The 15,487-nt window shown below is 42.0% G+C and overlaps 1 protein-coding gene and 1 long non-coding RNA gene across 3 annotated transcripts in view; one reads left to right on the forward strand and one right to left on the reverse strand.

Moving 5' to 3' along the window:
* Positions 1–4,477, reverse strand: part of UBR4 (ubiquitin protein ligase E3 component n-recognin 4) — a 126,741-nt gene extending 122,264 nt beyond the window's left edge. For both annotated transcript variants that reach the window (XM_060015371.1, XM_060015365.1), the window contains exon 1: positions 4,248–4,477. In XM_060015371.1, the coding sequence (XP_059871354.1) occupies positions 4,248–4,423 (176 nt within the window). In that variant the 5' untranslated portion in view covers positions 4,424–4,477. The remainder of the gene's footprint in view (positions 1–4,247) is intronic.
* Positions 4,478–4,587: 110 nt separating this feature from the next.
* LOC132427723 (uncharacterized) lies at positions 4,588–7,999 on the forward strand. The gene is made up of 2 exons (XR_009519956.1): positions 4,588–4,739; positions 6,414–7,999. It is a non-coding gene; the product is annotated as an uncharacterized lncRNA (long non-coding RNA).
* Positions 8,000–15,487: the final 7,488 nt, after the last annotated feature.

A 15,487-nucleotide genomic window follows, 5' to 3' on the forward strand; every position in this document is an offset into this window, starting at 1 on the left:
AATGAGTTATATTCATTTAAAAAATATGTGTTTACTGACCATCTGCTGTGTGTCACAGAGTACTTAATACATGTTAACCAAAGAACTGAAAGTTTTCACATACGTCCCTCACACTCTCCACAAACCTGCAGGGAATGTAATACTGAGACATGGAAACATTACCTGATCTCACAACTAACTATATACACTTATCATTTGGTGGCTGGCTTTCTTTCTGTAGGTCAATCACGAACTCGGCTGATGATGGCACTAGTGCAGCCCTTTCTCCCTTAAGAGATTTTTAGAAAATGACTGCATTATCTAATGGGGATGCTGTAACAGCTTCTGCTGTTAGTAGGCCTCCTCAGCCTAAATTTTATCAAATAGCTGGGAGGCAGGGACTCAAGGAGGCTTATCACTAAGAAAGGCTGGACAGCCTAGGAAGGACTGGCTCAGGGGAAAAGGGCTTTTCTTTTTTTTTAATCTACAAAGACTCAGTCAAATTATTCAATGAGAAACATTCTCACCAACTTATCCTGCACAGAGTTAAGAAAGGAAGTCTGGGGACTTCCCTGGTGGTCCAGTGGTAAGACTCTGCGCTCCCAATGCAGGGGGCCCAGGTTAGATCCCTGGTCGGGGAACTAGATCCTGCATGTGGCAACTAAAAAGATCCGGTGCACCGTGCCACAACTAAGACCCGGCACAACCAAATAAATAAAGAAATATTTTTTTTAAAAAAAAAAGGATTTCTGTATTGGGTAGTATATAAGGCTACATTCAGCAATTACACTTTAAGCAATTAAGCCCACATATGGCATGTGCTCCGTTAAGCTAGTTCTAGCTTCATTTCTGGTCTAGAAAAGTAATGGTGTTTAAAAGATTTTCAATCTTTACTGCTAAAAGACATGCTATCAATAAGCAGTAGAAATGAAGATGAAGTCCCCTTTAAGTAAACTCAGATATCCTTCTCCTTTAAAAATCTAATGACAGGGGCTTCCCTGGTGGCACAGTGGTTGAGAGTCCGCCTGCCGATGCAGGGGACACAGGTTCGGGCCCCGGTCCGGGAAGATCCCACATGCCGCGGAGCGGCTGGGCCCATGAGCCATGGCCGCTGAGCCTGCGCGTCCGGAGCCTGTGCTCCGCAACGGGAGAGGCCACAACAGTGAGAGGCCCGCGTACAGAAAAAAAAAAAAAAAAAAAAAAAAAAAATCTAATGACACTTTTGAGAGTATGCTTCCCAATTTATCCATGCTACTCCCTCCTTTGTTTCAGTTTGGTTACAAAGTCAAACTTAACAAACAGGGTCCAGGGAATTCCCGGCAGTCCAGTGGTTAGTACTCTGCCAAGAGCCCGGGTTCAATCCCTGGTTGGGGAACTAAGATCCTGCAAGCCTTGTGGTGCTGCCAAAAAAAAAAAAAAAAACAGGGTCTGGATCTAGGAAGTATTTCTTCTACCTTTTCTTCAAGCCCAAAGGTCAATTCCAACTATAAAAGTATGAAAGAATAGAGGCAGAAAGTAGTATGAAAGAATAGAGACAGAAAGTAGAATGGCGGAGGAGTCTCTCAGGGCATGTGTCATCGTCCCCAAAGGTCAAAAAAAGGGAGGAATTCAATGGATGAGCAGGCCACCAGATAGGAAGTAAGAGCTGACATGATGGAGCCAGGACATCAAAAAGAAAAAAAAAAAAAAGTTAAAAAAAAAAAAGGGAAGCAGAGAGTAGCAGACTGCAACAGAAAAATAGAAGGTCCCTGGAGGGAAAGAAGAAAAACATGGAAGGCATAACCACAGAAAGAAACACGGGACTGTCTGGGAGAGGCAACCACAGAGGTAAAGTAGCAGCCTAGGCACCTAAACCTTTGATTACCTGCAAAGCGAAGCGCGCCACAGCATCTGTACAGTGCTGGCTCTGACCTGGTTCTATACTCAGTGGCCATAACTTGATGTTCAAGAAATAATTCCACAATTCTGACACCTTTTTTTTTTTTGGAAAAGCAAATAAAACTTTTGAGAAACAGAATATTGATAGCAGGGTATTAATTTTTGTGCTCTAAACCAGGGGTTGGCCTGCAGGTCAAATCCAGCCAGTCACCTATCTCTGTACAGCCCATATTTAAGAATGGTTTTTACATGTGTTTTTATGGCTGGAAAGAAAAAAAATCAAAAGAACATTCTGTGACATGTAAGTATCATACGAAATTCACATTTGTGCCCATAAATAAGATTCTGGAACACAGCCACACCCATTTATTTATGTAATGTGTACGGCTGCTTTCGCCATACAATGGCAGAGATGACGAGTGTACACACCGTATGGCCTGCAGGTTAAATTTACTCTGATCCTTTACAGAAAAAATGTGCTGACCTCTGCTCTACACCAAACTGAACACTTGATGTGTTTAGTTGTTCTAACTGTAAAGAACTTGTAAGCCAGATATTTCTTCTGGAAATTACAGAACCATGTAACAGCAAACCAATAAACAGTCCCATTTGCAAGAGTCTGAAAATATTTTATTGAGAGAGGGAGGGAGGGAGAGAGAGAAAAAACTGTTTCTGTGGGAAAATGACCTCTCAGACAATAAGCACAACCTTCAGATCATATTGCTCTCAGAGAGCCTGAAGAGGACACATAACAGGCTTTCCAAAGTTGACTGAGCCACAAAAACCAGAACAGAGACTTCAAGGATCTTGCCTTCCAATAAAAATGTGTGTTACTAAACAGCCATCAGTTTGGATTTCTTTTCCAAACCATGAAAAGAGGTCTTATTAGTGTCTATAAACGCAGGCAACCCTTGATTATCTTAGCTATACAGAGTGCAAGAGGGGCCACTATCACTTATTTGGCAAAATTCAAACGTACCTTGACATATTTGGTTTTGGCTCCTTCTACAGGTTGGAGGGAGTTGCTTAACTATTACAGTTTAAAAGGCGTGGGCCCATAATACTGGATGTATGGGCCAGGGTGTCAACAAATGACTTTATTACCTACTCAGCTCATGTCCATAAAAACATAAAAGCAAATGTTCTAAAAAGTGGAACACGACAAGTGTAATTCGGGAAAAATACCACTAATCCAAATGTTTAAAACAGTTATAAAGAGACTACATAATTTGAGAGCAGTATCTTTGATATTTGTTTACATCTTCCGAAACTTCTTGGCTTAATAATAAGATAGGAAAATCCATCTGTAAAGTTAACTGTGAACTTACCAAACCAAACCATTATCTTATTGTTTTTTTAAACCTCACCCAAAGTATCACAAACCTAACAATAAACACTATAATAGACAATGTGTCAAACCATGGGCCTCCCTTGAGTAATAAATAGCAATTTCTAATCTTCTGGATAACATGTAGGTATACTCTTGTTGGCATGAAGCTAAAATGACCCAGTTAGCAATTGCAGAAAGTTGCTGAAGTCAGGTTTGGCTAGAAAAATGAAAATGAGACTAGCTTTAAAGGTAGGTCTACCATTAAACTAATGAAAGACTGCTCTGAGGAGGGTAAGACAGGAAAAGGCAGGCACTGTGATATCACTGGCCTTGTATGTACAGGACTCTCACAATCTAAGAATCTCAGAAAGAAAAATTCATGTAACAGCAAACCAATAAACAGTCCCGTTGGTAAGAGTCTAAAGATATTTTATTGAGAGACAGGGCGAGTATACGGTTTCAGTGGGAAAATGACCTCTCAGAATAACACTGCAATGTTTTTAATCAAAGACCGTTACGGTAGCAATATACCGTAAGTGTAACCTGAAAACAAAGTCATCAATGATAACTAGTGGCTTCAGTCACAGAAACAGCACGTGCCCCCAAGTAATTACAGCACCAGGGAGACCGTTATTAAATTATGTGGTAGCTCTTCAATTTAAACCCTGGGCTCCGCTACGGCCCAGGCTAGGGGGAAGAGCGCTGACGAGAAATGCAAACTCATCAGCGCTTTGACCTTAACACAGGGGGCAGCCCTGGGAACATTCCCCTACGAGGTCGATGCATCTCAAAATTACTCCGAAACCAACCCGGCCACGCCCTCCCGAGAGGGCGTCCTCAAAAGTTTTGCTCGCGAGGGAAATTGAGGCACAGGATTTACCCGGGTTGGCGGAAGAACACCAGACAAGCTTTCCTCTCCCAGGGCCAGGGAGCCCCGAAGCCGGGGCCAGGGCCGCGGTCTCAGAGCCTCAGGAGGTAGCCGGGCAGAGGGTCCAGATCCTCTGGCACGACCTCCCCTCCCCCTCCCGGTTCCCGCCCCACCGGGGACGCCGCCCGGTACCTCTCGATGACTGAGGCCACCAGCTGCGGCAACTCCTTCATCTCGAAGGCGGAATAGGACGCGGATAGCAGGGGCCGCACCGCCACCTCCCAGCCCGGGGTCGTGTCTGCCTCCGTTGCCGGGGCCCCGGGCGTCGGCGCCGCAGCCGCCGCCTCTTCGCCGCCGCTCGTCGCCATCTTCCGTCGTACTAGTGCAGCTCCCTCCGGGGGCTTGCCACCGGCCCAGCGCCTCCTCCCGGGAGGGGGCGGAAGTGACGCAATAGGCACGTCAGACTGCGCGACGCAGTCGCCAGCCAAAATACGCGACGCGCGAGGACAGCCTCCCTCTGCTCTCGCAGGGGGAGCGTGGCGCGGCGTGGGGACGGGGACGAGGAGTTGCGCCTGCGCAGGACGTAGTCCTTCGGGTAAGGGCGGGAGCGTTAATCTCCGCGCCAGCGGACTGGAAGTCGTTCCCGGAAATGGGAGGTCTGTGGCTTTCGGGCGCTCCGGAGAGGTGAGTTTGGGACTTGTTTTCAGTTGACTAGACCAAGGCAGGGAAGTACACCTGCATCGGCGAATATAATGGCCCCGGCTCAAGAAAGCTAAGGACGGGAAAAGGCCGTCAAGCCTAATCAAGGTCACCTGCTTCACTTCCCTGATGACCCCCCGCCCACTCCCAACAGTTACAGTATAGCGCTTCAGTTTGCAAAACTCTTTCTCCTTCTCACACCGCCTCTCGCTATTAGTGTAATCGCTAGTCCTTTCTTCGCGCTGAAATCCCTTTTATGTTTTTTGTTTGTTTGTTTTTTTCTGTACGCGGGCCTCTCACTGTTGTGGCCTCTCCCGTTGCGGAGCACAGGCTCCGGACGCGCAGGCTCAGCGGCCATGGCTCACGGGCCCAGCCGCTCCGTGGCAAGTGGGATCTTCCCGGACCGGAGCACGAACCTGTGTCCCCTGCATCGGCAGGCGGACTCTCAACCACTGCGCCACCAAGGAAGCCCTCCTTTTATGTTTTGATTACCATCATTAGCAATGTTACCAGCTCGTGTTTGCATCGCTCTTTGCTATTTGCCAGGTAACGTTCCATTCCCCCCTTTTTCTACTAGCAAAGAAAGAATGTAAACTTTTCATCCGGTAATTTTCTTGTTTCTGGTTGTGGGCTTTTCTTTTCCGCCTAGAGAAGTTCCTTTAGCGTTTTTTGTAAAGCTGGTCTGATGTGATGGTGCTGAATTCTTTTAGCTTTTGCTTGTCTGTAAAGCTTTTGATTCTCCATCAAATCCGAATCAGTTCAGAATGATAAACATAGTTAACACTGCTGTATGTTATATGTGAAAGTTCTTAAGAGAATACATCCTAAGAGTTCTCATCACAAGGAAAAACATTTTTTCTTTCATTTTGTATCTATATGAGATAATGGATGTCCACTAAACTTACTGTGATAATCCCTTTATGATGATTTTAAGTCAAATCGTTATGCTGTACGCCTTACATTTAGCCAGTGCTGTGGGTCTATAACTCAGTAAGACCTGGAGAAAATAAAATAAAATCCTGAAAAAAAACATCTGAATGAGAACCTTGCTGGGTAGAGTATGCTTAGTAGTCACAGGTTTTTCTCCTTCATTACTTTTAAGTATTGTGCCACTCCCTTCTGGCCTGCAGAGTTTCTGCTGAAAAATCAGCTGATAGCCTTATGGGAGTTCCCTTGTATGTTATTTGTTTCTTTTAATATTCTCTCTTTATCTTTAATTTTTGCCATTTTGGTTACAGTGTGTCTTGGTGTGTTCCTCTGTGGGTTAATCCTGTATGGGACTCTCTGCACTTCTGGACTTGGGTGACTGTTTCCTTTCCCAGGTTAGGGACCTTTTCAGCTATTATCTCTTCAAATATTTTCTCAGGCCCTTTCTCTCTCTCTTCTCCTCCTGGGACCCCTATAATGCAAACATTAGCACACTTGGTGTTGTCCCAGAGGTCTCTTAAACTGTCATCATTTCTTTTCAGTCTTTTTTCATTTTTCTCTTCAGCAGCAGTGATTTCCACTACTCTGTCTTCCAGCTCACTGATCTGTTCTTCTGCCTCATTTAGTCTACTATTGACTCCTTCCAGTGTATTTTTCATTTCAGTTATTGTATTCTTCAATTCTGTTTGGTTCTTTATATTTTCTAATTCCTTGTTAAAAACTTCTTTATAGGAACTTCCTTGGAGGCGCAGTGGTTAAGAATCCACCTGCCAATGCATGGGACATGGGTTCGAGCCCTGGTCCAGGAAGATCCCACATGCCGCGGAGCAACTAAGCCCGTGCGCCACAACTACTGAGCCTGCACTCTAGAGCCTGTGAGCCACAACTACTGAGCCTGCGAGCCATAGCTACTGAAGCCCACGCACCTAGAGCCCATGCTCCACAACAAGAGAAGCCACCACAATAAGAAGCCCACGCACCGCAACGAAGAGTAGGCCCCGCTCAACGCAACTAGAGAAAGCCAGCATGCAGCAACGAAGACCCAACACAACCAAAAATAAATAAATAAATAAAATTGAAAATAATAATAATAAAACTTCTTTATACAATGGAATACTACTCAGCCATAAAAAAGAATGAAATAATGCCATTTGCAGCAACATGGATGGACCGAGAAATTATCATACTAAGTGAAGGAAGTCAGAAAGAAAGCCAAATACCATATGATATCACTTATATGTGGAATCTAAAATATTACGTAAATGAACTTATCCACAAAGTAGAAACAGACTCACAGACATAGAGAACAGATTTGTGGTTGCCAAGGGAAAGGGTGTATGGGGGAGGGATGGAATTAGCAGATGCAAACTGTTACATATAGAATGGATGAACAACAAGGTCTGTATAGCACAGGGAACTATATTCAATATCCTGTAACAAAACATAATGGAAAAGAATTTTTTAAAAAAACTCCTTAAAGGCACACATTCCTATAAGACTGTCCTAAGAATTATCAATTTCCTGGACTTCTCTAACTTCAATTTAGGAAATATTAACTCTCCGAAACTCCACATCCTAGCCTTCCCTTATTGTCTTGTTTTGCTGAGTGCTACTTATTTAATATTCTTTACAACAATGCTCTTACTATGCAGTATAATGATGTACTACATCAACTTGAATGAAATGAAAAAAAAAAACTCTAATTGCTTGCTCTATGTATCCATTCTCCTCCCGAGTTCTTTGATCAACTTTACAATCATTACTCTGAACGGAAAGAATGTGAACTTTTATCCACAGGATAATGTCTATATTTTTGCCGATAAAAAATGATCTGGGTTCCAGATCTAAGAGGGAAAAGCAGTTTGACTTAAAGAAAGGTATGCATGCCTTCAGGACCCTCTTGTTTGTGAGTTCTCGGAGGATGACTTTGAGCTCCAGGCCCTGTGGCTCACAGTGCACCCAAATCAGAAAATGTTCACAAGGGGCTTCCCTGGTGGCGCAGTGGTTGAGGGTCCGCCTGCTGATGCAGGGGACGCGGGTTCGTGCCCTGGTCTAGGAGGATCCCACGTGCCGCGGAGCGGCTGGGCCCGTGAGCCATGGCTGCTGAGCCTGCGCGTCCGGAGCCTGTGCTCCGCAGCGGGAGAGGCCGCGGCAGTGAGGGGCCCGCGTACCGCAAAAAAAAAAAAGTGTTCACAAGAACTGTGAAGACGTTTTGAAAATCCTGAAAGCCCTGAAATTCTCCCCCATGGTTTGGAGGAGCGCCTTTTATTCCCGGTGTGATGCTGATAAATAAATTGGTACCTGGTGTTCAATCTGGACTCTTCATAAGAAAAGAGCTATTTTACATTAGAAATAAAATTCAGTCAAGTCAAGGCCAGTCTTGGAGGAAAACATGGCTTCAGTGGTAACAGTAGAGATTTTCCTTTAGTGTCTTATATCGGGTTAATAAAACAGCAGTTTCCTTAAACATAAAAAGGATGAAAGATGAAAAGGAAAAAAACCTTTCCGTAACACAGTAACTATCGTCATATTACAAGATACAGAAACAGAACCCTAAGGAGAAGGCTGGAGACCAGGCATTTTATAGTGGCTCTTAGGACATTAATTTTATTTTACTCAAAGGACAAAATTAATCTGCAAAGGTTCTCTTGGAGAGGTTTCAGAAAATAATAAAAGATCAAATGACCCTGCTCTCCTCCATCCCCCTCCATCTGCTGCAGCTGTACGAAAGAGTAAAAAAGGCAAATGCAGACTATCACAGGGAGATTTGCACCTGTACCTAAACATTTTTTTTTGGTATATTTTAAATATTTCTGGCTTATAGATTTGAAGAATGCATTCTAGGGCAATGACCTTCCATTATAAATACCATATTAATTTCAGTATTGGAGGTTTGTTCTTGTATTGCTACAAAGATTTAGAATGGGGACTTCCCTGGCGGGGCAGTGGTTAAGACTCCGCGCTCCTCATTCAGGGGGCCTGGGTTCGATCCCTGGTCAGGGAACTAGATTCCGCATGCATGCCGCAACTAAGAAGCCCGTGGTCGCAACTAAGACCCGGCACAACCAAATAGATAAATAAATTTTAAAAATAATAATAATAAATAAATATTTTTAAAAGATTTGGAATGGCATCCACATTCTAAATTTAGATAACGAAAGAAACAGGATAAGTAGGGGAGTAAAAAAGACTTCTAGATGAAACATAAGCTTCTAATACTTTGGCCCAGAAAATAAGATAGAAACTAAAAAATGGTAACTTTTATAAATTATTACCTGAGGGACTTAAAATACCAGTTCTCTTCTAAGCCCAAGTGGCTGGGCAAGGAACTAAAATTTTAAAAGAAAGCAAGAAATGATATAGTCACATTACAGGAAATATAATGAAAGAAAATTAAGCAGCTGTAGCTGAACTGTATGGTTTAAAGATCAATGTGGTGGATAAAATAGATAAACAAAGATTTACTATATAGCACAGGGAACTATATTCAGTATCTCATAAAACTATAATGGAAAAGAATCTGAAAAAGTATATATATATATGTATATATATACAGGCATAAAAATAACTTAGTCACTTTGCTGGACATCTGAAACATTGTAAATTAACTATACTTCAATTTTAAAAAAACAATGCATGCTGGTTTATGTACTCTATTGCAAAGCTACATTGAGAGATGGGAGGATAAAGCAAATAGGTGGAAAATGTTAACATCTGGGGAATCCGAGTGAAGGGTATCAGAATTCTTAGTACTCTTCTTGTAATCTTTCTCTGAGTCTGAAACTGTATCAAAATAAAAAGTTAAAAATATTGTAAATACTTTGTGATTAGGAAAACATGGTTAGTATATCATGAGTATAATGACATATGGCAGGCACTTAACAGAAAGAAAATAGTGTACATAAAGTCTAGGAAGAGTGGAATCCAATGGTTATACTCTATGTATTAGCACTATTGGGGCATGAGGAAGGGCTGTCCCGATCAGCGGAAGTGAATATTCTGGTCTCTCTTGCAGATATATATCTATGATAAAAACCATGCATAGGATATCACACCCCCTATTCTAAGTCCATAATAACCAAGCAAACTTATAATAGCACTTTGACTTATTTTCCAGGCTTTTTCATAGGAGAGACTACATATTTCAACTAGCAGACATAAGCAGTCTATTCCTCTTTGCATTTACAGTTTTCACTGTTACCAATAAGCTGGCATTCTGGTCATCAGTCTTCTAGTCTAGGTTATCTTATCACAGCACACGGGATGTACAATATCACCAAAACTATAAAGAAGTATGATGGACTTATATGAGTGTGCCTTGGATGTGTATTTTTGCTTTCTTAACTTTCATTCTTTCGGATTGCGTGTTATAGTCAACAGTATGCTTCAGGGAATTCCCTGGTGGTCCAGTGGTTAGGACTCCACGCTTCCATTGCAGGGGCCACAGGTTCAATCCCTGGTTGGGGAACTGAGATCCCACAAGCTGCGCAGCATGGCCAAAAAAAACAAAAACAAAAAAAGTATGCTTCAATATGAGTCTGTGGTTACTTTATTTAATTAATTAATTTATTTTTTTGCTGTACGCAGGCTTCTCACTGTTGCGACCTCTCCCGTTGCGGAGCACAGCCTCCAGACGCGCAGGCTCAGCGGCCATGGCTCACGGGCCCAGCCGCTCCGCGGCACGTGGGATCTTCCCGGACTGGGGGACGAACCTGCGTCCCCTGCATCATCAGGTGGACTCCCAACCACTGCGCCACCAGGGAAGCCCTCTGTGGTTATTTTATAAAGACACCTTCCTAAATGAGCTCAGTCTCTCCCGGAATAGGCACATTCCCAGTATCAGCGATCAGAAATTTAGATAAGTCTCAAGACTGGCGGGAAAATGGCTTCTTGGTTGAAGGTCAGTCTCAACTGACATCACACCCAAACTCCTTAAAAAATGAGGAGGTGGGTGTACACATTCTTTATGTTATTATAAACCCTTACTGGAAGGATGGTCTAAATAATACAAGAGAGACTTAACTGAAAGAGTATTCAACTGATCTCATAAAAGTCCCTAATGGTGGGACTGGTGGCGCAGTAGTTAAGAATCCGCCTGCCAATGCAGGAGACACGGGTTCGAGCCCTGATCCGGGAAGATCCCACATGCCGTGAAGCAACGAAGCCCGTGCGCCACAACTACTGAGCCTGCACGCTAGAGCCCATGAGCCACAACTGCTGAGCCCGTGCGCCACAACTACTGAGCCTGCACGCTAGAGCCCATGAGCCACAACTGCTGAGCCCGTGTGCCACAACTACTGAAGCCTGCATGCCTAGAGCCCGTGCTCCGCAAGAAGAGAAGCCACCACAATCAGAAGCCCGCGCACCGCAACAAAGAGTATCCCCTGCTCACAGCAACTAGAGAAAGCCCGTGCACAGCAACAAAGACCCAAAGCAGCCAAAAAAATAAATTAATTAAAGAAATAAATCCCTGATGGAATAACACTTAAGAATTTCAGAGAAAAGACAGTCTCTTCAGTAAGTGGTGCTATGAAAACTGGACAGCTACAGGTAAACGAATGAAATTAGAACACTCCGTAACACCATACACAAAAATAAAATGGATTAAAGACCTAAATATAAGGCTGGATACTATAAAACTCTTAGAGGAAAACATAGGCAGAACGCTGTGACAGAAATCACAGCAAGATGTTTTTCAATACACCTCCTAGAGTAATGAAAATTAAAACAAAATAAACAAATGGGACCTAATTAAACTTAAAAGGTTTTGCACAGCAAAGGAAAACAAACAAAATGAAAAGACAGCCCTCAGAATGGGAGAAAATATTTGGAAACGAAGCAACCGACAAGGGATTAATCTCCAAAATATACAGACAGCTCATGCAGCTCAATATCAGAAAAACAAACAACCCAATCAAAAAATGGGCAGAACAGAATTCCCTGGCAGTTCAGTGGTTAGGGCTCCATGCTTTCACTGCTAAGGTTGCGGGTTCAATCCCTAGTTGGGGAACTAAGATCTGGCAAGCCACGGGGCAAGCACAACCAAAAACAAACAAAAAAAACAATGGGCAAAAAAACAAACAAACAAACAAAAAAAAAAAACAATGGGCTGAAGATCTAAATAGACATTTCTCCAAAGAAGACGTATGGATGGCCAAAAAGCACATGAAAAGATGCTCAACATCACTAATTATTAGAGAAATGCAAATCAAAAATACAATGAGGGGCTTCCCTGGTGGCACAGTGGTTAGGAGTCCGCCTGCCGATGCAGGGGACACGAGTTCGTGCCCCGGTCCAGGAAGATCCCACACTCCCGTGAGCCGTGGGGCCGCTGAGCCTGCGCGTCCGGAGCCCGTGCTCCGCAACGGGAGAGGCCACAACAGTGAGAGGCCCGCATACCACAAAAAAAAAAAAAAAAAAATACAATGAGGTATCACCTCACACTTGTCAGAATGGCCATCATCAAAAAACTACAAACAATAAATGCTGGAGAGGGTGTGGAGAAAAGGGAACCCTCCTATACTGTTGCTGGGAATGTAAATTGGTACAGCCAGTATGGAGAACAGTATGGAGGTTCCTTAAAAACTAAAAATAGAGCTACCATATGATCCAGCAATCCCACTCCTGGGCATACATCCGGAGAAAACCATAATTCGAAAATACACACGCACCACAATGTTCATTGCAGCACTATTTACAATAGCCAGGACATGGAAGCAACCTAAATGTCCGTCAACAGAGGAATGGATAAAGAAGATGTGGCACATATATACAATGGAATATTACCCAGCCATAAAAAAGAACAAAATAATGCCATTTGCAGCAACATGGATGGACCTAGAGATTGTCATACTGAGTGAAGTAAGTCAGAGAAAGACAAATATCATATGATGTCATTTATATGTGGAATCTAAAAGAAAAGGCACAAGTGAACTTATTTACAAAACAGAAATAGAGACACAGATGTAGAAAACAAACTTACAGTTACCAGGAAGTAAGGGGGGGTTGGGGAGGGATAAACTGGGAGATTGGGATTGACATATATACACTAATATATGTAAAATAAATTACTAATAAGGACGTACTCTATAACACAGGGAACTCTACTCAGTACTCTGTAATGGCCTATATGGGAAAAGAATCTAAAAAAGAGTGGATATATATATATATATGTATAACTGATTCACTTTGCTGTACACCTGATACTAACATGACATTGTAAATCAACTATACTCCAATAAAAATTAAAAAAAGGAATTTCAACCCTGTGGCCACTAAAAAAAGGGTGTGGGAGATCTATATTCCTAATATGGAACGCTCTCCATGATATGTGGCATGATAAAATCAAGTTGCAGAACATTATGTGGTCTGGAGAGATGCAAAACAAATTGTTCAGTGGTTACCTCCGGGAAATAGAGGGTTGGGGAAGGTTTTGAAGGGGAGACTCGCCTTAATTTCTTTGGCATTGTTTAATTTTTTTTAACTTCTATAATCTTTTAAAATAAAGAATTTAGCAGCAAAAATGGAAGCAGTTCATGCATACAAAGTACCAGTATCTCCATTATTGAAAGGTAGATGGTACTTCTCAGTTTACATTTTACAAAAATAAAAGTGCACAATGTTGTCTACCTTGCTTTAATTATGGAATAATTGTCAATTTTTGAATGTTAAGGCAGTTGTTATAAAGAATAGTGTTTTCCAAAACCTATTTGGACTTTGAGTCTGAGTAATCAAAGTTTTTTTTTGTTTGTTTATATAAGTACATATAAATATAATACCAAAAAGATACCTTTCCTTTTTAAAATGGAAATTACGGTACCACGAAGCTCATTTCCCATATTGATCTTATGAGCATTTCTTTTAAGTGGCAAAGCAGGGTTTGTCAGAGCTCCAGGCACACCAGGGAAAGGTGGGTAGGACTATCTCTTGGCATTTCGGTCAATATAAAAATTCCTTACTAAGTCACCAAAGGCACTGTAGAAACTTAAGAAACTAGGGACAAGGCTTCTATTAAGAAGGTATAACCATTTGGGGAACTATTTGTCAAGTAGCAGCTTCATGTTTAAGATTGTGGAGAATTGAGAAAACAGTCTGACAATCCCTGGGAGACACAAAATGACTGAAATAATAAAATGCTAGGATACATCATTCAGGAAATTGTGTGGTTAGTAGCCAGGAAACTCGGAGGTCCTTGGTAGCCAAAATCAACAGGGAAGGCTTTATGGAGTTTAGATTTCAGACAAACCAGATTTTGAGAAGGGAAGAAAGCATTCCAAGTAAAGAATATAGAGAAAGATAGATTCATGACTTTAAAACAAAATTTTAAATGAACAGAAATCTGTAAATAAGTCTTGGGATAATCCTGATAATTGTAGTTTATGTAATACACTCTTACCAGAAAAGGCAATTTATAAAGGAAGTGAAATTACAAATCTGAAATTTCCGAGCTGAAAGACCTTACAGACCATGTAATCTATGCCCTCACACAAATGGTAAAACACACTCAGAGAGGTTAGGTGACTTGCATTGAAGTCTCTAATACATATGTTAGGACTTGAGTATTTTTTTCTGTCATACTTTGTTCCAGAAAGGATTTAGGGAATCTCTACAAATACATGATGTTTAAGATGCATCAGTTGAAAAAACAAGTAGCAGAATTAAATAGCATGATGCCGTTAAGAAAGAGTATGTAAAAAAAAAAAAGAAAGAGTATGTATAGGGAATTCCCTGGAAGTCCAATGGTTAGGACTCTGGGCTTTCACTGCCATGGCCCGGTTTCTATCCCTGGTCAGGGAACTAAGATCCCGCAAGCCATGTGGCACGACCAAAAAATAAAAATTAAAAAAAAAAAGAGTATGTATACAAGAACATTAAACTTGGACTATCAGTGCCCTTATGGGTAATCAATATTAGAACTAGTCCATATTAATTTTTGAATTTTAACTTTTTTTTTTTAATAATGTACATGTTCTATTTTTTTTTTTTTTTTTTTTTTTTTTTTGTGGTACGCGGGCCTCTCACTGTTGTGGCCTCTCCCGTTGCGGAGCACAGGCTCCGGATGCACAGGCTCAGTGGCCATGGCTCACGGGCCCAGCCGCTCCGCGGCATGTGGGATCCTCCCAGACCAGGGCATGAACCCGTATCCCCTGTATCAGCAGGCGGACTCTCAACCACTGCGCCACCAGGGAAGCCCTACATGTTCTATTTAAAGTCAAAGAAAAGAAGATTTTTTAAAGTGACTTAAGAGATAAACTATTCCTGATACCAAGACAAGAGGGAAATTTCTATTTGGTGCTCTACATAATATGATAAACAATGTCCTTAACAGAATAAATGCAGCATCAAGTTCTAAAGTCCATTCCTAAGGATAGGCTATGACAAAATACTGTCCCCTCAAGTTCAACCTAGATGCACAGCTAGTTCTCTGCTGGTCTGGCTTCATCTAGGGATTGACTTGAGAGAAGCTTGAAGAAAAGATGGAATCTATATAAAACTGTATTAACTGCACATTAGCCTGCTCACCGAATTTCTTTGCTGGGAGAAGGGGAGCAGGTATCACCACTTTTAAAGTGGTGTTAAATCAATAGGTTATAATTTTAAGAGGATCAGTGGGGCATAACACATTATTTTTTAAACCCCTCTTCCAAAAAAATTATCAAAATTTAAAAAGGCCCTTACTGATCCCGGACATTCTAACCGCAATTCTGGATTTAATTCTGGATTTAAATCACTGATTACCGTCCAGAGTCAAACGCTAAGGAGAAATTATAGCAATAGCCACAGAGCATTCCACATTATTCCCAACA

Source organism: Delphinus delphis, chromosome 1 (assembly GCF_949987515.2).
Source record: "Delphinus delphis chromosome 1, mDelDel1.2, whole genome shotgun sequence".
NCBI lineage: Eukaryota > Metazoa > Chordata > Mammalia > Artiodactyla > Delphinidae > Delphinus > Delphinus delphis.